At 37.9% G+C, this 23,828-nt stretch overlaps 1 protein-coding gene across 8 annotated transcripts in view; it reads right to left on the reverse strand.

Annotated features, from left to right (window-relative positions):
- The window catches only part of Cplane1 (ciliogenesis and planar polarity effector complex subunit 1), a 153,452-nt gene that overhangs the window by 2,123 nt on the left and 127,501 nt on the right, over positions 1-23,828 (reverse strand). For 6 of the 8 annotated variants that reach the window (XM_071612672.1, XM_071612673.1, XM_071612674.1 and 3 more), the window contains one exon: positions 22,639-22,728. The exons of 1 other annotated variant lie outside the window; for it this stretch is intronic. In XM_071612672.1, coding sequence (XP_071468773.1) covers positions 22,639-22,728 — 90 coding nt within the window. Of the gene's footprint in view, positions 1-15,187; positions 15,272-22,638; positions 22,729-23,828 lie in introns of those variants that run through there. One more of the 8 variants, XM_071612677.1, reaches the window with a different exon arrangement.

Here is a 23,828-nt window from a genome sequence, read left to right on the forward strand (position 1 = left end):
CCTCATCCTTTCTTAAATACCACACCTATTCCATTCAGTACATCGTAATCTAGTCTATGTTCAAAATATATGCTGAATCTAGTGAATTTCCCCCATTTTCTTTATTTTAACCCTAGTCTATACAACCTTTCGTTCCTTGTTGACTTCTGTTTTTCTTCTCCTGCAGGTTCTAAAACAGAAAATGTTACCTACATTCCTAATTTCCTCCAGTGGAGCCTCATGAATCTAAAACTCCTTGTTTTAGCCTGTAGTATTTCACCTATCCCCCCAACCATACCTCTGGCCACGTTTCCACACAGATCTTCTCTGTCATGCCAACTTTGTTTCTGTTTGGTGGCACTGAACTTGCTGTTCTCTTTGTCTGTAATTGTTTTGCTTTATCTTTACAAGATTTATCTCCTTATCATCATGCAAGATCTGTAGTTCAACATCACTATCTCAAAGAGATCTTTACCAACTCCAGCTAATATCAGCCCCACCTAAACAGCTACACTCTCCCTTCTGTGTCAAGGTGCACTTCATGACTAAAATGACGTCATGTGGTAGGAGCTCACTGGATGGTTGCTGAATTAATGTTCTTCATGACAATCCTTGAGGAAAGTGTTATTATCTCCATATCACTTGCCTAAGATGTGGAAGATGACCTACCCCAGACCTGAGTTAATGCATTAACTTTCTATTCCTTAGTGTGCAGTAGTACACTACTGAGAGAGGCCTTTAATGATAATTTTCATATCTGTGAGAAATGAATGGTCTACTTATTTTGGTCCCTAAGGCAGCAACTTTCCAAAAGCCTCTTCCTGGGGTGGTGAAGGAAGGGAGTAGGTGGCAATTCAAAAAGACCTAGTGGTTTTCTTTGAAAAAAAAAAAAAAAAAAAGTCCCCTGGGTCTGAAAGAGAAACTAAGTTAACATCACTTGGCAGCACCTGTGATTGCCACTTTAACTTCCAGTGTGAGAGCGTGTGATCTAGTTGAAAACAGTTTGACTTTTTTTTGCTAAAGTCTATTTTGGGATGCCACTGAAAGTTCCAAGTTAAGTATTTCAATAAATATCACTAAGGAATAAATATTGAAAAACTCAATGCAAGAAAAAAATCTAGGAGCAGACAATGGGAATGCATATGTGAACAAACACTGTAGTTGAAAAAAAAAGAGAGACAGACTGAAGAAACCAACAAGTGGAGTAGGGTGCTGAGGCTGTTCCTTCAGGTACTCAGGATATGGCCAGATCAGTGAAGGCCATGAACACCCACCCCACCCCGTCTCTGCTACAACTGATTTGGTATCTAGACCTCTACTCTTGTTTTGTTAAATAATTATTGCCATCTAGAAAGAATAACAAAAGTTAAACCATTGCCGAGTCTGCTGAAATTAAGATTAACATTTTAAAATTAAGGCTAATATCCCTACATTTAGGATAAACTTTTACCTGCGGAGTCTCTATAGACCTTGAGAGACTAACACTGGCTTTCTCTCACCTTGCATTACCCGTGGATGGCTCTGTAATTTCCTTTTCTTCAGATCATAATGAGTTTCTCTAGGATTTATTTGGGATATCAAATCTTGAGATGAAAATACAATACGAGAAAAATTCTGTGAAACTGAGGATGTGAACTTTCAAAGGGAGGGCATTCCTGCCCCCAGTGTGAATAGTAAAATCTATATTTATTTTTACAACAAATTGTATTGTGTATATTTAAAGTATGTAACACATGTATATACACAAACGTCTATATGGAGGGCTATACATATATGTGTGTGTGTACATATACACACATATGTGTGTATATATGTGTGTGTATGTAAGACGGTCACTGTGGTGGAACAAATTAACATATCCATCTTGTCACATACTCACCAGTTCTTCCCCCTGACCCCTATGGCAAGAATGACTACAATCTATTCATTTAGCAAAAATCGTGAATGAAATGTGCTACTATTAACTACAGTCCTCATTTTGTATACTGGGTCTTTGGACTTGTTCATCCTACATATCTGGTATTTTGTACCCTCTGACCTACACTGTCGCATTTCCTACCCCTCCTCAGAAACGACTATGTCTATATATGTTTGATACCTTCCCTTTTCTTTTAGAGTCCACATGTGAGAACATGCAATGATTTTCTTTCTGTGTCTGGCCTATTTCACTTAGCATGTCCTCCAGGTCCATCCATGTGGAAAATGGCAGGATCTCTTCTTCTTTTAAGGCTGATAATATTCCATCATGTGTATATATAGTAATCCCTCCTTATCTGCAGTTTTTTGTTCTATAGTTTCCGCTACCCTCAGTCAACTATGGTCTTAAAATATTAAATGAAAAATTCCAGGACACAAGTTTTAAACTGTGTACTCTCTTCTTCATAGCATGATGAAATCTTGTGTAGTCTTGTTCCATCCTTCTTGGGACATGAATCATCCCTTTGTCCACTGTATCCATGCTGTATATGCTAACCACCCAATAGTTACTCAGCAATCCGGCGGACGCGGAGGTATCAATTCTCTGACCTCTTCAGCTGTGCGGGCAAAAGGAGTCTTAAACTGTCTGAATGCTGTTTGCTCAGGATCACTAGGCAATGCTGGGCTGACGTGGACCTGGGGCGAACAGTCTGTGCCCCTCAGTACACACACCAAGCCCGGAGCGGGTGAATTAAGGCTCCCGTACGCAGTTTCTGGCTGACCAGCTGCGACTTGCAGCCAAACCTGCATCTTGCAGCCAAACCTCTACGACTCAGCGCTACAAATGCTCCCGCTGAGTAGAGAAACAACTCGTCACCCCTCCGTGAACCTTTTGAGGTTAATACCAACCAAGCCTTCAAAGGCAGTGGCCACAGGGTTGAGATGGGGCTTGGGAGAGCCGGTCAGGACCCACCCGTTGCATCAGACATCTGGCAAAGGGAAAGAACTGCTGCCATTTGCATGGGATATCACCATGGCAGAGAACAGAATGCAGTGGAGGAGATAACTTCATTGAAACCGGCAGCTGCAGGTGTGTAACCCCCTAGCCCTTCCTCTCCACACAGCGGGGAAACCTCAAGGGCCCCTCCCAGCTCTCCCGTGAGCACAATAGTCAGACCGAGGGAATCAGGAGCGGCGCGGGACCCCGGATACCGCTCCCACCAGAGGTCTCTTGCACCAGCTCCCGGGGGCGTGGCTACTAGAGGGCAGGCAAAATACCCTGAGGGTTCTCAGCCCCACGCTGCACAACCTTAGGGTCTGAGGGAATGGCAAGCAGGGAGAATGTGCCCAGTCGTTCAAGAAAATAGGGCTCCCGGGAGCAGCAGACCTGGTGTGTAGCCAGTATTGTGGTGAGCATCACCGGAGAGTGGGGCCTGGCTGGAGGAAAAGTGGGGAAGTGACTAGATACAAGAAAAGGCCCTAGGCACTCAGGATTGGAGAGCCGCCCACTGCGGGAGGAGGAGCCGCTTCACAGTGATTGGTTCCTGCGTATTGAGAGGAGAAGGTTGGCCCGGTGGGCACAGCTCCACCTACTGGAAGAGAAGTTAATCAAACTCTAAGACTGCATTTAAAAAATTTTTTTTCATTATTATTATTATCTCTTTTTAATTTATTTTTAAAATTTTTTAATTTTCTATTTTTTCTTTTGTCTTTTCAATTTCCTTATTCCCCTTTTCTTGAATCCTACCCTTTTTACTCTCATTCTCCTTAGCGACTTCTTCCCTCCCCTTCTAATACCTTTCCTCCCAAGCATCACGACGCTGTTTATTTGTAATTTACTACATATGTATAGGTAAATGTTCTGAGGTGTTATATAGTGCTGCCAATTCCCTAGCTACCCCCAAATACTCCAGACCATCCTCCTGTTAATATCCCTCGTCAGTAGAGCAACCTTCCAAGGTTGCCAAGAGATACCAACCTCAATACCATCACATCACTCAACCTAAACGTTAAGTCCCAAGACCAAACTGCAGACTGCTATATGCCATGAGAATCCATACACAGTTTAGGAAACGAATGAATCTGCATTAAAGTGCAACAAAATTCATCATCTCTAGTCATAGTCTCCCATCACAAAAGAGAAACTCCAGAGACACACAAAACCAAATAAATTTATAGGAGTAAACAGTAACTCAGCAGTCAAACAGAACCAGAAGTAACATGAGCAGCATGAAAAAGCAAGGAAGACAAGGAGTACAAACAATGCAGGACAGCCTAAATATACAGGAGAACCTAGAGGCATCAGAAAAATGGTGAAATAAAGAACTCAAGGAATACCTTAGACAGATGGAATGGAATCTTAAAAGAGGACGTGAGACAGCAAATACAAACAATGAAAGAACACATTGAAAATGAATTACATAAACAGATAAAAAAAGCAAATAAACAACTTTACCAGGAGATAGACACTATAAAAAAAAATCAAACAATAATCCTAAAAATGAAGGCAACTATAAACCAAATTAAAAACTCAAATGAGAGTATCACTAACAGAGTGGAGCAAGTAGAAGCCAGAACATCAGACAATGAAGACAAAATATATAATCTTGAAAAGAGTCTAGCCAACTCAGAAAGGCTGGTAAGAAACCACGAGAAAAACATCCAAGAGATATGGGATAACATAAAAAAACCAAACTTAGGAGTCAGCGGGATAGAGGAAGGTATAGAGGTCCAAACCAAGGGAATGAGCAATCTGTTGAATGAAATAATTTTAGAAAACTTTCCAGATATAAAAAAGAAAACGGATGTACAAATTTTACATGCATACAGAACACCGAGCATACAAAATCACAGTAGACCAACGCCAAGACACATTGTTATGAAGATATCCAATATACAGAACAAAGAGAAAATATTAAAAGCTACAAGAGAAAGGAGGCAGATTACATTCAGGAGTAAACCAATAAGGTTAACGGCGGATTTTTCATCACAGACACTGAAAGCGAGAAGATCCTGGAACAATGTAATTCAAACACTGAAAGACAATGGATGCCAACTAAGAATTTCGTATCCAGCAAAATTAAGCTTCAGGTACGACAAAGAAATAAAAATCTTTGATGAAAAACAAAAGTTAAAAGAATTTGCAGCCAGAAAACCAGCAGTGCAAAGCATCTTGAGCAAAACACTACACGAGGAAGAAATGAAAAACAATACCAAAACCAACAGTGGGAAGTACCTCAGTAAAGTGAGAGAGGTGGGGGGGGGAAGCTAATCATGGAGAAACAAACCAAATTAAAAAAAAAAAAGGATAAATAATCAAACATGGCTGGAAGTACAAACCACATATCAATAGTAACCCTAAACGTTAATGGCTTAAACTCACCAATAAAGCGACATAGGCTGGTAACATGGATTAAAAAAACAAATCCAACAATATGCTGTCTCCAGGAGACACATCTGATTGGAAAAGACATACACAGGCTGAAGGTGAAAGGTTGGGAAAAATCATACCACGCACACAGCCCTCAGAAGCAAGCAGGGGTGGCCATCCTCATATCGAATAAAATCAACTTCAAGACTAAGTTACTCAAAAGGGATAAGGAAGGACATTATATACTGTTAATTGATTATCAATATTTATGCACCAAATAATGGTGCTGCGACGTTCATAAAACAAACTCTCCTCAAGTTCAAGAATCAAATAGATCACAACACAATAATTATGGGTGACTTCAACACACCTCTCTCACCATTGGACAGATCCTCCAAACAAAAGTTGAAGAAAGAAACTATAGAACTCAATATCACAATCAACAACCTAGACTTAACTGACATATATAGAATATATCAACCATCATCAATTGGATATACTTTTTTCTCAGCAGCACATAGATCCTTCTCAAAAATAGACCATATATTATGCCATAGGGCAACCCTTAGTAAATATAAAGGTGTGGAGATAATACCATGCATTTTATCTGATCATAATAGAATGAAACTGGAAATCAATGATAAAAGAAGGAAGGAAAAATCCTACATCACTTGGAAAATGAACAATATGTTACTGAATGATCAATGGGTTACAGAAGACATAAAGGAGGAAATCAGAAAATATAGACACAACATATCGGAATCTATGGGATACAATGAAAGCAGTTTTAAGAGGGAAATTCATTGCCTGGAGGTCATTCCTCAAAAAAATAAAAAACCAACAAATAAATGAGCTCACACTTCATCTCAAAGCCCTAGAAAAGGAACAGCAAAACAATAGCAAATGTAGCAGAAGGCAAGAAATAATTAAAATCAGAGCGGAAATCAATGAAATTGAAACAAAAGAAACTATTGAAAAATTGACAAAACTAAAAGTTGGTTCTTCGAAAAAATAAAGAAGATCGACAGACCCTTAGCCATGCTAACGAAGAGAAGAAGAGAGAGAACTCAAATTACTAGCATACGGGATGAAAACGGCAATATCACAACAGATGCTACAGAAATACAGAAGACAATTAGAAATTATTTTGAAAACCTATATTCCAATAAAATAGAAGATAGTGAAGACATCGATAAATTTCTTAAGTCATATGATTTGCCCAGACTGAGTCAGGAGGATACACACAATTTGAACAGACCAATATCAATGGATGAAATAGAAGAAGCAATCAAAAGACTACCAACCAAGAAAAGCCCAGGACCGGATGGGTATACAGCAGAGTTTTACAAAACCTTTAAAGAAGAATTAACACCAATGCTTTTCAAGTTATTTCAGGAAATAGAAAAAGAGGGAGCTCTTCCAAATTCATTCTAAGAGGCCAACATCACCCTGATTCCAAAACGAGACAAAGACACCTCAAAAAAAGAAAACTACAGACCAATATCCCTAATGAACCTAGATGCAAAAATCCTCAATAAAATTCTGGCGAATCGGATACAAAAACATATCAAAAAAATTGTGCACCATGATCAAGTAGGATTCATCCCTGGGATGCAAGGCTGGTTCAATATACAGAAATCAATAAATGTTATTCACCACATCAATGGACTTAAAGATAAGAGCCATATGATCATCTCGATAAACGCAGAAAAAGCATTTGACAAAGTACAGCATCCCTTTATGTTGAAAACACTAGAAAAACTAGAGATAACAGGAACTTACTTCAACATTGTAAAAGCTATCTATGCTAAGCCTCAGGCTAGCATCATTCTGAATGGAGAAAAATTGAAGGCATTCCCTCTAAAATCTGTTACAAGACAGGGATGCCCTCTATCACCACTTCTATTCAATATAGTTCTCGAAATACTGGCCAGAGCAATTAGACAGACGAAAGAAATTAAAGGCATTAAGATAGGAAAAGAGGAACTTAAATTATCACTATTTGTGGATGACATGATCTTATACCTAGCAGACCCAAAAGGGTCTACAAAGAAACTACTAGAGCTAATAAATGAATTCAGCAAAGTGGCAGGATATAAAATCAACACGCATAAATCAAAGGCATTCCTGTATATCAGCGACAAATCTTCTGAAATGGAAATGAGGAAAACCACCCCATTCACAATATCCTCAAAAAAAATAAAATACTTGGGAATCAACCTAACAAAAGAGGTGAAAGATTTATACAATGAAAACTACAGAACCCTAAAGAGAGAAATAGAAGAAGATCTTAGAAGATGGAAAAATATACCCTGTTCATGGCTAGGAAGAACTAACATCATCAAAATGGCGATTTTACCAAAAGTTCTCTATAGGTTTAATGCAATGCCAATCAAAATCCCAAGGGTATTTCTTGTAGAAATAGATAAAGCAATCATGAAATTCATATGGAATAATAAAAGACCCAGAATAGCAAAAGCAATTCTAAGCAGGAAGAGTGAATCAGGTGGTATAGCGACACCAGACTTCAAACTATACTACAGAGCTATAGTTAACAAAAACAGCACGGTACTGGTAACAAAACAGGTGGGTGGACCAATGGTACAGAATAGAGGACACAGAGACCAAGCCACAAAATTACAACTATCTTATATTTGACAAAGGGGCTAAAAGCATGCAATGGAGGAAGGAGAGCATCTTCAACAAATGGTGCTGGGAAAACTGGAAATCCATATGCAACAAAATGAAACTGAATCCCCTTCTCTCGCCATGCACAAAAGTTAACTCAAAATGGATCAAGGAGCTTGATATCAAATCAGAGACTCTGCGTCTGATAGAAGAAAAAGTTGGCTGCGATCTACATATTGTGGGGTCGGGCTCCAAATTCCTTAATAGGACACCCATAGCACAAGAGTTAATAACAAGAATCAACAAATGGGACTTACTTAAACTAAAAGGTTTTTTCTCAGCAAGAGAAACAATAAGAGAGGTAAATAGGGAGCCTACATCCTGGGAACAAATTTTTACTCCTCACACTTCAGATAGAGCCCTAATATCCAGAGTATACAAAGAACACAAAAAATTAAACAATAAGAAAACAAATAACCCAATCAACAAATGGGCCAAGGATCTGAACAGACACTTCTCAGAGGAGGACATACAATCAATCAACAAGTACATGAAAAAATGCTCACCATCTCTAGCAGTCAGAGAAATGCAAATCAAAACCACCCTAAGATACCATCTCACTCCAGTAAGATTGGCAGCCATTCTGAAGTCAAACAACAACAAGTGCTGGTGAGGATGTGGGGAAAAGGGTACACTTGTACATTGCTGGTGGGACTGCAAATTGGTGCGGCCAATTTGGAAAGCAGTATGGAGATTCCTGGGAAAACTGGGAATGGAACCACCATTTGACCCAGCTATACCCCTTCTCGGACTATTCTCTGAAGACCTTAAAAGAGCGTACTATAGGGATACTGCTACATCGATGTTCATAGCAGCACAATTCACAATAGCTAGACTGTGGAACCAACCTAGATGCCCTTCAATAGATGAATGGTTTAAAAAAAATGTGGCATTTATACACAATGGAGTATTACTCAGCACTAAAAAATGACAAAATCATGGCATTTGCAGGGAAATGGACGGCATTAGAGCAGATTATGCTAAGTGAAGCTAGCCAATCCCTAAAACACATGCCAGATGTCTTCTTTGATATAAGGAGGGCAACTAAGAACAGAACAGGGAGGAAGAGCAATTGCATGGTAAAGTAAGGAGACCCTCATTGTTATACAAAGTTACATATAAGACGAAGTGAGGGGAAAGGGAAAAAAAAACGAGAGAGAGAAATGAATTACAGTAGATGGGGTAGAGGGAGAAGATGGGAGGGGAGGGGATGGGGGGATAGTAGAGGATAGGAAGGGCAGCAGAATACAACATACACTAGTATGGCAGTATGTAAAAACGTGGATGTGTAACCGATGTGATTCTGCAATCTGTATACGGGGTAAAAATGGGAGTTCATAATCCGCTTGAATCAAATGTATGAAATATGATATGTCAAGAGCTTTGTAATGTTTTGAACAACTAATAATAATAAAAGAAGCTCTTCATTTTACTTAATAATGATCCTAAAGTGCAACAATGATGATGATGGCAATTTGGATTATTAAAATAGTCAAGTGCTTCCTTTAAGTGAAAAGGTCAAGTTCTTGACATAAAAAGGGAATTTAAAAAACCCCATATGCTGACATTGCTAATATATAGAGTAAGAATGAATCTTCTATGAAATTGTGAGAAAGGAAAAAGAAAAATTTGCTGGTTTAGCTGTCACACCACAAACTGCAAAGTGTATAGTCACAGTAAATGAGAAGCACCTGATTAAGATGGAAAAAGCATTAAACTTTATCATATGTATGTATGTATATGAAAAAAACAGTATGTATAAGATTTGGTTCTATCTACAACTTCATGCATTCATTGAGGGTCTTGAACTTTATCTACCTTAGATAAGAGTAGATGCATTCATTTCTTGATGAACACCTAGGTTGTTTCCATATCTTGGCTATTATGCATAATGCTGCAATGAATGTTGGGAGTGTAGAAATCTTTACGTGGTACTGATTTAATACTTGGTCATTGGGCAGCTCTATTTTCAATTTCTTTGGAAAATTCTATATTGACTCCATAATGATTGCACCAACCTACATTTCTATCTACAGCATACAAGGGCTCCAAAGACTTAGAGTAAATAATACTTATTCTAAAAACTCCTAGCTTTGATCCAGATTGAAGTCCCCTGATATTTGTTTGCCATTGAGAGAATGATAGAAAAAGAAAGACCTTGTCTACTCTAAACATCACTGGGTTGAAAATTACCCTAAGACAAAGCAGAAACACCCTCAAAAAGGACTATGTACCATATAAATATAGCACCTCTGTTTTTTAAAAAACTATTAAAAGTATCAGTTTCACATGCTTATAAATATTTTTAAATATTCATACGTATATTCTTTTGTTATACTATGGATTGAACCCAGGGGTGCTCTACCAGTGAGCTACATCTCCAACATTTTTAATTTTTATTTCTTAATTTTGTGACAGGGTCTTGCTAAGTTGTCCCGATTGGCCTCAAATTTGGGATCCTCCTGCCTCAATCTCCCAAACTGCTGGAATTACAGATGTGTACCACTGCACCCGGCTCATATTGATTTGATTTGCATTTCCTCGATGATTGAGCACCTTTTCATGTTCCTGTTGGCCATTTTTATATCATCTTTGGAGAAACGTATAATCAAGTCCTTTGCCCATTTCTTCAGATTATGTTTTCAGGGCCCGAGGATATGGCTTAGTGGTAGAGCATTTGCCTAGCATGCAAGAGAAGCTGGGTTCAATCTCAAGTACTGTTAAAAAAAAAAAAATCTGATTGTATGTTTCCTTACTATTGAGTTGTGTGAGTTCTTTATAAATCTTGGATATTAATTCCCTGATATATGGTTTGTTTGCAAATATTTTCCCGCCAAACTGTAGATTGCCTTTTCACTTTGTTGATGGTTTCTTTGCTGTGTGGAGGTTTTTTGGTGCAATATTCAAGGCCAATGTCAACTTTTCCATTTTCTTCTATGAATTTATGATTTTAGGTTTTTTACTTAGGTCTTTGATCCACTTTGAGTCAATTTTTATGGATGGTGTAAGAGAAGGGTGTGCTATAGTTTGGATCTTGAATGTCTCCCAGGACCGGTGCTGAAGGCCTAGTCCTCACCTCATGATACAAGAAGGAGGTGTCAGAACCTTAGGAAGTGCAGCCTAGTGGGAGGAAGTTAATTTGAGGGCATCTCTGCAAGGTGGCACTGTGACCCTGGCCCCATCCTGAGGTACGCAGCTTCCTCTGCCATAAGCTCCCACTGTGACAGAGTACACTCCCCACACAGAGGCAGTGGGACCAAGCAAATGTGGATGGAGACTTCTGAATCCATGAGCCAAACACAGCCCTTTTTTCTTTATGCATATTTTGTCACAATGACAAAAAGCTAACATGGAATACTGGTACTGAAAAGTAGGGCCACCACTGGACTATAACCAATGATGTGGTTCAGAATTGGTTCGTGGGAAGAGTCTGGAAAAGTTTGGAGGAGGAGGTCAGAGAATGCCTAGAATGCTGCAAGCAGAGCTTAATGGGTGGTTCTGGTGGGAGTAGAATGGTGAGAGGAAAGTGGACAGTAGTTAGACTCACAGGTTTCAGACGGGTATGAGGACTCTTGGAAACTGGACTGGGTGCCACCAATGTTACATCATAAAGAATTTCAATTCCTTTTGTCCCCATCCTAAGATCTGATGTGAGGCTGAACTTAAGGAGGCTGATGGCTGAGGAATTTTCAAGGTAGCAAATCCTTTAGGCAGCAGCTTGGGTTTTGATGGCTACTTTTAGCCAGATTGATAGTGAGAACTGGAAGCAAACAACAAAGAGATGAAAAACTTGCAGCTTGGTGAGAAAAGCAACATGTTTACAGTTGCAGCCAAGGAGAGCATGGAGATTAGCACAGCTAAAAAGAACCAAGAGCATTTTGCACCACGATAACAGGAAAGATGCTTTGTGGGCTCCTCAGGAATTGGCAGGACCTCTCCCATCAGACCCCACACATCACACTGCATATCATAATATCACAGGCTCAATAGTGTAAAAGTAAACTCACTTCAAAGCCAGTGCAGTGCCTCGTGCCAGAATGCCCAGTTAACTGGGAGGTTGAGGCAGGAGGATTGCAAGTTTGAGGTCAACTTGACAACTTAGGGAGACCTTGTCTCAAAATTGAGGACAGACAGCATGTGGCAGGTTGAGTCCCTGCAAGTAGCCTCTGACAGACTGATGAATAATGAAGCTGTTACTGTGAAGCCAGAGCTGCAATGGGACCCCAGGAAGTTGTGTTGCCAGAAACATGAAATGCCTTGCAAGGGAAGATGCAGGCAGGGAGCACAGCAAGTCCGAGACAGTGGGGTGCAACCAGCGATTCTCATTTGCAACTTACTTCATGCCACTGTGTGCCCTGCATGCCAAACATGGAGCTTTAAGATTTAATGTTTGCCCTGATGGGTTTGTTTTGCTTTGCTCTGAATCTTCCTTATTATTTTACTATTCTCTCATCCAGAATGGAAATGTTCCTGTAGTGTGCTCTTTTTAAGTCCTTTGAATATACACCAAGGAGAGGGATAGCTGGGTGGAATGGTGATTCCATTCCCTATTTTCCAAGGAATCTCTATACTGCTTTCCATATTGGTTGCACCAATTTGCAGTCCCACCAGCAATGTATGAGTGTGCCTTTTTCCCTACATCCTCACCAACACTTACTGTTGTTTGTCTTCGTAATAGCTGCCATTCTGACTGGAGGGAGATGAAATCTTAGAGTGATTTTGATTTGTATGTCTCTAACTGCTAGTGATGATGAACAAAATTTTTTCATGCGTTTGTTGATTGATTGTATATCATCTTCTGAGAGTGTCTGTTCAGGTCCTTGGCCCATTTGTTGATTGGGTTATTTGGTTTTTTTGGTGCTTAGCTTTTTTGAGTTCTTTATATAACCTAGTGATTAGTGCTCTATCTGATGTGTGAAGGGTAAAAACCTGCTCCAAGGATGTAGGCTCTGTATTCACCTCACAGATTGTTTCTTTTGCTGGGAAGAAACTTTTTAGTTTGATTTCATCCCATTTATTGATTCTTGATTTTAATTCTTGTGCCAAAGGAGTCTTATTAAGGAAGTTGGGGCCTAATCCCACATGATGAAGATTAGGGCCTACTTTTTCTTCTATTAGATGTAGGGTCTCTGATTGTATTCTTAAGTCCTTGATCCATTTTGAGTTGAGTTTTGTGCAAGGTGAGAGATAGGGGTTTAATTTCATTTTGTTGCATATGGATTTCCATTTTTCCCAGCACCATTTGTTGAAGATGCTATTTTTTCTCCAGTACATGTTTTTGGCACCTTGTGTAATATAAGATAATTGTAGTTTTGTGGGTTAGTCTCTGTGTCTTCTATTCTGTACCACTGGTCTACCAGCCTGTTTTGGTGCCAATACCATGCTGTTTTTGTTACTATTGCTCTGTAGTATAGTTTAAGGTCTGGTATAGAGATGCCACCTGCTTCACTCTTCCTGCTAAGGATTGCTTTAACTATTCTGGGTCTCTTATTTTTCCAGATGAATTTCATGATTCCTTTTTCTACTCACATGAGGAATGTCATTGGAATTTTGATCGGAATTGCATTAAATCTGTATAGCGCTTTTGGAAGTATGGTCATAATATTAATTCTGCCTATCCAAGAGCAAGGTAGATCTTTCTATCTTCTAAGGTCTTCTTTGACTTCTTTCTAGAGTCCTGTAATTTTCATCATATAGATCTTTCATCTCTTTCATTAAGTTGGTGCCCAAGTTTTTTTTTTTTTTTTTAGGCTATTGAAAATGGGGTAGTTTTCCTCATTTCCCTTTCTGAGGATTTGTCACTGATATACAGAAATGCTTTTGATTTATGGGTACTGGTTTTAAATCCTGCTACTTTGCTGAATTCATTTGTTAATTCTAGAAGTTTCCTAGTGGAATTTTTAGGGTCTTTTAGGCATACTACAGGGACACAGCCTCATCAATGTTTATAGCAGCACAATTCACAATAGCTAAATTGTGGAACCAACCTAGATGCCCTTAGATAGATGAATGGATTTAAAAAAAACTGGCATATATACACAATGGAATATTACTCAGCAATAAAAGAGAATAAAATCATGGCATTTGCAGGCAAATGGATGGAGTTGGAGAAGATAATGCTAAGTGAAGTTAGCCAATCCCAAAAAGCCAAATGCTGAATATTTTCTTTGATATAAGGAGGACGATTCATAGTGGGATAGGGAGAGGGATCATGGGAGAAATAGATGAACTCTAGATAGGGCAGAGGGGAAAGGAGGGGGCATGGGGTAATTAATGATGGTGGAATATGATGATCATTATTATCCAAAGAACATGTATGAAAACATGAATTGGTGTGAATATACCATGTATACAACCAGAGATATGAAAAATTGTGCTCTACATATGTAATAAGAATTGTAATGCATTTCGCTGTTATATATAAATAAAAAAAGGAAAAAAAATGAACAACAACAAAAAAAGAAAGGAAATGTTTACCACATGCTGTTGTATTTTGGAAATATATAACTTGCTTTTTATTTTTTTAAACTTTTTCCATATTTTTATTGGTGCAGTACAATTATACATAATGGTGAGCTTTGTTGTTATATGCACATGATATAACAGTATAATTTGGCTAACATCATTCCCCAGAATTTCCCCTTTCTTATACTGATCTATCTTTGATTTTCATGAGATCCCACTATCATCTTTTTTACTTTTTCCTCTTTCACATATGAAAGAAAATATGACCCTTGACTTTCTGAGTTTGACTTTTTATTGAACATAATGTCTTTAAGTTTCATCAATTCTCCTGCAAATGACACAATTTCATCCTTCCTTATGGCTAAATAAAACTCCACTGTGTATATATACTACATTAACTTTTTTTTCCTTCTTCTGCTTTTTATTTTTATGGTATTTCTCAGCTCAGTTTGCCTTAAAATCTCACGAAACTATGGACTTGGACGTTTAAAATGCATTTTAACTTAGTTTTTTTTTAAGGAAGAGTCCTGCTGTGTTAGCCAGGCTTGTCTCAAACTCCTGAGCTCAAAAATCCCCCCACCTCAGCCACCCAAGTGCTGGAATCACAGGTACGTACCACCACATGTGGCTTGGACTTAGACTTCTGAAAAATGCTGGAGCTATTCAGGATTTGGGGACTCTAGGAAGAAAAAGTGAGTGCATTTTGCATTGTGAGGTGGACATGAGCCTCTGGGGCCAGGGATGGAAGGACACAGTTTGAGTCTTTACTGTCTCCAGAAGGCCCACCTACTGCAGGCTGGCTCCCGACCCTGTGGCACCAGTAGGAGGCGGTGGAGTCTTAGGTGATGGGGCCTAAAGGGAGAAAGCAAGGAAGTCCGGTCACTGGAACATCATGGAGAAATGGGGACCTGGTCCCTTCTTCTCTTTCACTCCTAGCTTCCATGAGGCATACAGCTCCCCCTGGCCCCAGGTGCTTCAGCCATGAATGACTGCCTCAGAATAGGCCCAAAGCAACGGGGACAAACAACTGTGAACTGAAATCTCTGAACCGTAAGCCAAAATAAAATTTTCCTTCTTATAAGTTGAGTATCTCAGATATTTTCACAGTGGTAGAAAGAAAGGACTAACACAGGGTCCGATTTCTTTTGAGTGTGGAAATCTTGTTTTCCAAGTATAAATTCCTGAAGAGACCATCCTTTCCACATTGTATCTCTCTGTATCTCTCTGGTTCCCTTGTTGAAAATTAGTTTGCCATATATGTTTGGATGTATTTATGAATTTTCTCTTCTGTTTCACTGGTCTGTGTGTCTGTTTTTATGTCACTACCATTCTGTTTTGATTACTATAGTTTTCTAATATAATTTTATTTATTTTGTGGTGCTGAGGATTGAACCCAGGCCTTCATACATGCTCAGCAAGTGTTCTGTACCCAAGCTACACACTCAGCCCACAATGTAATCTATTTTTAAATCAGGAATGTAAGGCTTCCCATTTTGGTTTTTGCCTAGAATTGCTTTGGCTACTTTGAGATTTTTTGTAGTTCCATACAAATTTTACAATTGTATTTTCATTTCTGATAGGGATTTGCATTGAATCTAGATATTGCTTTTGAAAGGGACTGTATTGAATCTATATTTTGCGTTAGGTTCTATGGACATTTTTACAACATTGTTTAATCTATAAGCCTGAAATATCTAGACTTTTATTTGTATCTTTTATAATTTCTTTCATCGGTATTTTATAGTTTTCAGTGTACAGGTCTTTCATCTCCTTGGTTAGATTCATTCTTTAAGGGTTTTTTTAATGCTATCGAAAGCAAAACTTTTATTTTATTTGTGGTCCTGGGGATCCAACCCAGAGCCTCATTCCTGCACAGCAGGCACTACCACTGAGCTATATCCTCAGCCCCTGAAACTGTTTCCTTGGTTCATTTTTGGCTAGTCATTGTTTGTATATAGGGATGCAGTTAATTTCTGTATGCTGATTTTATATCCTAAAACTACTCACTTAATTTGTTAGACCCAAGTTTTTATTTAGTGGAGTCTTAGAGGTTTTCTACATATAGAATTATGTATACTTCCTCCTTTCTGATTTGGATGCCTTAATACTAGCAAGAGTTGTCTTAAATAGAAGAGTTGAAAGCATGTTCTTACTTTTACCAGATCTTAGAGGAAAAGCTTTCAGTTTCTCCACATTGATTATCATGCTAACCTAACTGTGAGGGATTTTTATAATAGCCTTCATTAAATTGAGGATGTTTTCTTGTATTCCTAGAATGTAAACAAGTTTTTATCAAAAAAAGATGTTGAATTTTTCAAATGTTTTTCCTGTGTCAGCTAATATGATCACATCTTTCAATCTGCTAATATGATATATCACATTACTTGATCTGTGTATGCTAAAACAGCCTTGCATGCAGGGATAAATCCATCTTAATAGAGATGTATAATTTTTTTGGTGTACTGTTGAATTTTATTTGCTAATATTTTATTGACAAATGTTGCATGAATGTTTATGAGTGATATTGGCCTGTAGTTCACTTGCCTTGCTTCACAAGGCATCAAGGTGATGGTGGCTTCACAAATGTGTCAGGAAGTATTTTCTCTAGATCTATTCTTGGAAGAGTTTTTACGTATTAATATTAATTCTTCTTTGAAAGTTTGACAGAATTCAACTGTAATGCCATCTAGTTCTAGATTTTTCTGTGTTAGAAGGTTTCAAATTACTACTTCTATCTTTTGGCTTGTTATTGGTTATTTCGGGCTTCCTATTTATTTTTTCCTGACTCAATTTTTGTTTTTTGGTTTTTTGTACCAGGGATTGAACTCAACGAGCACTTGACAGCTAAGCCACATCCCCAGCCCTATTTTGTATTTTATTTAGAGACAGGGTGTCACTGAGTTGTTTAGCATCTGGCTTTTACTGAGGCTGACTTTGAAACTTTGATTCTCCTGTATCAGACTCCAGAGCTGCTGAGATTACAGGTGTGCGCGCCACTGTGCCTAGCCCTGACTCAACTTTGATAGGTTGCATTTTTCTAGAAATTTATCCATTTTCCTTTGTTATCAAATTTATTGCTGTAAAATTGTTCAAAATAGTCTTTTATGATCCTTTTTATTTGAGGTGTCACGTTTCCAGTTTTGTTCCTTACCTTACATATTTGAGTCTTTTCTTAATCCAGCTAAAAGTCTGTCAATTCTATTTTTTCAAAAACCAGCTTAGTTTTATTATTTTCCCATGTTGTTTTTTTACTCTCTATCTCTATTCTGATATTTATTATTTCCTTCCTTCTGCTAAACTTGAGTTTGTTTCTCTTTTTCTCATTCCTTGAGGTGTAATGTTAGATTACTTAATTGGGATCTTTCATATTTTTTAATGTAGGCATTTATTGCAATAAAATTTTCCATTAGAACTGCTTTTGCTGCATCCTATAGATTTTAGTATGTTGTGTTTCCATTTTCTTTTGAAGATACTGTTAATTTTTCTTTTGATTTCTTCTTTGATCCATAGTTATTCAGGAGCATTTTAATTTCTACATATTTGTGAATTTTCCAAAATTCCTTCCTATTTTTGATATTTAGTTTCATTCTAGTGTGGTAAAGACAAATCCTCTGAGAAGGAAATGAGGAAAACTACCCCATTCACAATAACCACAAAAAAAAAAAAAAAAATTGGGAATAAACTTAACAAAAGAGGTGAAAGATCTATACGATGAAAACTACAGAACCCTAAAGAGAGAAATCAAAGAAGACCTTAGAAGATGGAAAGATCTACCTTGCTCTTGGATAGGCAGAATTAATATTATCAAAATTACCATACCTCCAAAAGCACTATATAAATTTAATGCAATTCCAATCAAAATTCCAATGATATTCCTCATAGAAATAAAAAAAAGCAATCATGAAATTCATCTGGAAAAATAAGAGATCCAGAATAGCTAAAGCAATCCTTAGCAGGAAGAGTGAAGCAGGTGGCATCACTATACCAGATCTTAAACTATACTACAGAGCAATAGTAACAAAAACAGCATGGTACTGGCACCAAAACAGACTGGTAGACCAATGGTACAGAATAGAGGACACAGAGACCAACCCACAAAACTACAATTATCTTATATTAGACAAAGGTGCCAAAAACATGAACTGGAGAAAAGATAGCCTCTTCGACAAATGGTGCTGGGAAAAATGAAAATCCATATGTAACAAAATGAAATTAACCCCTATATCTCACCATGCACAAAACTTAACTCAAAATGGATCAAGGACCTAGGAATCTGCATCTAATAGAAGAAAAAGTAGGCCCTAATCTTCATCATATAGGATTATGCCCCAGCTTCCTTAATAAGACTCCTATAGCGCAAGAATTAAAATCAAGAATCAATAAATGGGATGAAATCAAACTAAAAAGTTTTCTCTCAGCAAAAGAAACAATCTGTGAGGTGAATACAGAGCCTACATCTTGGGAGCAAATTTTGACCCCTTACACATCACATAGAACACTAATCACTAGGGTATATAAAGAACTCAAAAAGCTAAGCACAAAAAATAAACCAAATAACCCAATCAACAAATGGGCCAAGGACCTGAACTTCTCAGAAGATGATATACAATCAATCAACAAATATATGAAAAAATGCTCATCATCTCTAGCAATCAGAGAAATGTAAATAAAAACTACTCAAAGATATCATCTCACTCCAGTCAGAATAGCAGCTATTATGAAGACAAACAACAACAACTGTTGGTGAGGATGTGGGGTGGGACTGCAAATTGGTGCAGCCAATATGGAAAGCAGTATGGAGATTCCTTGGAAATCTGGGAATGGAACCACCATTTGACCCAGCTATCCCTCTCCTTGGTGTATACCCAAAGGACTTAAAAACAGCATACTACAGGGACACAGCCACATCAAGATTTATTGCAGCACAATTCACAATAGCTAAACCTTGGAGCCAACCTAGATGCCCTTCAGTGGACGAATGGGTAAAATTAATGTGGCATATATACATAATGGAATTTTACTCAGCAATAAAAGAGAATAAAATCATGGCATTTTCAGGTAAATGGATGGCGTTGGAGAAGATAATGCTAAGTGAAGTTAGCCAATCCCCAAAAAACAAATGCCGAATGTTTTCTCCATATGAGGAGGCTGACTCATAGTGGGGAAGGGAGGGGGAGCATGAGAGGATTAGATGAATTCTAGTTAGGGAAGAGGGGTGAGAGGGAAAGGGAGAGGGTAGGGGATTATCAAGAATGGTGGAATGTGATGGACATCATTATCCAAAGTACATGTATGAAGACACGAATTGGGTGTCAACCTACTTTACATACAGAGATATGAAAAATTATGGTATACATGTGTAATAAGAACTGTAATGCAAAAAAAAAGTACATGTATAAAAATATAAATTGATGTAAACATACTTTATATACAAAGATATGAAAAATTTTACTCTATATGTGTAATAAGAATTGTAATGCATTCCGCTGTCATGTATTTAAAAAAATAAAATAAAACATGCTATGAGTTGAGGATGTCTCAATGGAAGAGCAATTGCTCAGCATGTACAAAGCCCTGGGTTCAAATCCCAGCACTTCCCCCCTAAAAACCAAAACAAAACAAAAATGAAACTCTTGATTTTAATTTGTCAAGACTTGTTTTGTGGCCTACAATATAGTCCCATGTATCTTGGAGAATGTTCCATGTGCACTAGAGAAGAATGTGTATTCTGCTGTTGTTGAATGGAAGGTTCTGTATGTATTTGGTCCATTTTATCTAAAGTGCTATCAATTTCTGCTGATATGCATTAGTATTGGCTTAATGTATCTGGGTTCTCCAATGTTATATGCATATATATTTATAACTGTTATGTCTTCTTGATGAGTCCTTTATCGTTAAGTAATGACGTTCGTTTTTTGTGATAGTTTCTGACTTAAAGAGAAATGTAATTTGATCTACATATAGTTACCCTTTCTCTCTTTTGTACCATTTGCATAGAGTGTCTTCTTCCGTTCCTTCACTTTTGGTCTATATGTGTCAGTAAAAGCTTTCTAAGGTGAAGAAACCCAATAGCGGAAATCAGGCCAACAAATACACTCTTTCTCTAATGCAGAGTGGGAAATGACACTCACTTTCTTTGAACAAATTGCCAAACAATACCTGAAAAATCTAAAACCGAATGATAAACCTAAACCCATTACCTCTTCCACTCCTAAAAATAAAACCTTACTCCCTAGTGGCACATATCTGTAATCACAGCTATTTAGACAGCCAAACAGGAGTATTGCAAATTCAAGGCCAGCAAGCCAACTTAGTGAGATCCTATCAGGATCTGGGAATGTAGCATAGTCGGACACTTGCCTCAGACACACAAGGTACTGAGTTCAGTCTCCAGCATTGCAAAGCACCAACAAACAAACTAAAAATCTTGTTTCTCTTGCTGTACTATGCCAATTAGTGGGCCACAGTCTAGTCAGCACTCAAGCCAGAAACCCAGAGTTATACTCATTGTTTTTTCTCTCAGAGGTAGGCTACCACTGGACAATGATCAAATACCTCATGCACTTCTATCTCTGAAGCTTTCATAAAAATACAATATAAACAGAGAACAGTTGCACACTCCTGTAATCCCAGATACCTGGGAGGCTGAGGCAACAGGATCACAAGTTTGAGGCCAGTCTTGGCAACTTAGATCCTGTCTCAAATTTTTAAAAAATAAGAAAGGTTGAAGATGTACCTTACTGGTACTAGATTCAATCCCTAGTAATACAGACACACACACACACACACACAAATTTACATATAATTTCCACTGCTTTTAAGGACAACATTGGGGACATTTTATCTGATGTACTAAACATTGTTAGATATTTGCTTAGAAAATAATTTAAAAATTACCGACGGGCTGGGGATGTAGCTCAGTTAGTAGAGTGCTTGCTCGCATGTACAAGGCCCTGGGTTCAATCCCTAGCACACACACACAAAAAGATTATGGAGTACTCTAAACTAGAAAATATTCTATAAAAGATTAAAATAAGAAACTGAAAGAAAAAACATCTAGCCTGGGATTATAAAATTAAAAGCACAGGAAATTAGGCTACTGGGATTCAAAGTGATCCTAATAACTAAAAAGCTTAGGTTTTTTTTTTTTTTTTTTTTTTTTTAAAAAGTTCAGTGTCTCCACTGGGAAGAAGCAGAAACACCTCTGCTTTATTTTAAAGAGACAGAGAGAGAGAGGGAGAGGGAGATGGAGAGGGAGAGAGAGAGAGAGAGAATTTTAATATTTATTTTTTAGTTCTCGGCGGACACAACATCTTTGTTTGTATGTGGTGCTGAGGATTGAACCTGGGCCGCACGCATGCCAGGCGAGCGCCCCACCGCTTGAGCCACATCCCCAGCCCAAAAAAGCTTAGGTTTTAATGCATTAATGTAGAAATAATGGAAAAAGAGCCAAATAGAACATTGAGAAAATACAGCCATTCACATTAAGAACTTGATGAATGAGTTGAACATCAGATTGGAAATAGCTGAAGAGAAATGTAGTAAACTGGAAGATCTGCAATGAAAAGAGGTATCGCAGAGAAAAAGGCAGTTCTTTTCTTTAAATGTGGATAACTACAGACCTCATTAGATTAGTGTGGGGATTAAGTGAGATCATGTACATAAGGTGTTAACAAATTGGCAGAGTAAGCACTCTTTTTTCTTTTTTTTAATTTACGGGCACTCAACCACTAGAGCCACATACCCCCCCATCACAATTTTGTATTTTATTTGGAGACAGGGTCTCACTGAGTTGCTAAGTGCCTCACCTTTGCTGAAGCTAGCTTTGAAAATTGTTAACTACTACTATTTTTATTGTCCTACGGAGATCTGAAGGTCCCTGGACTTCTCTATGCCTTATTGTGCTCAGCTGTAGGACTGGGATAGCAGTACCCTGCCTATCTACCACAGTTCTTATGTACATTCTATTAGAGCCTGTATTTTGTAGGTGAGAAAAGTGAGACTTGTATAAATGGAATTGCAACTCTGTTCATCGTTACCAAGTAAGCAGTGAATTAGGATTTCATACAAATAAACTTTCCAAAGCCTTATCTCTGAAACACATCCTCCTGTAACTATACCCTTCAACCTGAAATCTACATTTGAAATTTCTAAGTCTGATTTGTGATTATTTAAAATTTACTATTAAATTTAAGAACGTTCTATTCTTTATTCCTTACCTGTTGGGAAGGTAACTGGAGACTGCACAGCCTTTCTTAGTGCCTCTTTGGCTCCACCAGCTCTTTTCTCTATGGGGAAATTGGCAGCTCCTATAAAATCAGACACAACTTTTGTAGTTCCATAAGAATATATGATTTTTCACACATCATAGTCTTAAGTTCTTTGAGGATAGAAACCTTCTGGAAGTTCTGATTCTGTTCAACAAGCCTTGCTTATAGTAGGTGCCCAATCAATATTGGTTGATCCAGGGGCTGGGGATGTGGCTCAAGCGGTAGCGCGCTCGCCTGGCATGCGTGCGGCCCGGGTTTGATCCTCAGCACCACATACAAACAAAAGATGTTGTGTCCACCGAAAACTAAAAAATAAATATTAAAATTCTCTCTCTGTCTCTCTCTCTCTAAAGAAAAAAAAATGTTTTAAAAAAAATATTGGTTGATTTGAACCAAGAAAGCAAAGTAAAGGTATGTCAAGTGTTGGGGTTGTGGCTCAGTGGTAGACACCTGCCTAGCATGTGTGAGGCACTGGATTCGATCCTCAGTACCACATAAAAATAAATAAATAAAGTTATTGTGTCTATCCACAACTAAAAAAAAATCATATATACATATATATGTGTATATATGTATATATGAATGAGAGTTATTTTTTTAAAAAGTAAGACAAAGGAAGAGGGGAAACTAAACTTTGGGACTTGATATCCAAGAGCACAACTATGGTCATTTTTCAAATGGCAAATGTGTTTCAATAACATCTCTAACAACTGGAAAATCCAGGAGCACAATAGCCTGTTAGTAGTAAACACTCAGATAAAATGTCAAGTTAAGGGGCTGGGGTTGTGGCACAGTGGTAGAGTACTTGCCTACCAAGTGCAAGGTCCTGGGTTCAATCCACAGCACAACATAAAAATAAATAAATAAAACAAAGGTATTGTGTCTAACCGGAACTAAAAAATAAATATTTAAATAAGTGTCAAGTTAAAATTTAGCAAGAGAATAATTAAGGTTTCTTAAACTCAAAGATTAATAGTAACCATTTGCCAAACATTACTTATAATCCTCAATGACTCTCAAGTAGGTTTCTTTCATTCATTCATTCATTCATTCATAGATGGGGTTGACCTTGAACTCCCGGACTCAAGTGATCCTCTTGCCCCAGTCTCCCACACACTGGAACTACAGGCATACAACAT

The sequence above is a fragment of the Marmota flaviventris genome, chromosome 5 (genome assembly GCF_047511675.1).
Source record: "Marmota flaviventris isolate mMarFla1 chromosome 5, mMarFla1.hap1, whole genome shotgun sequence".
Classification (NCBI taxonomy): domain Eukaryota; kingdom Metazoa; phylum Chordata; class Mammalia; order Rodentia; family Sciuridae; genus Marmota; species Marmota flaviventris.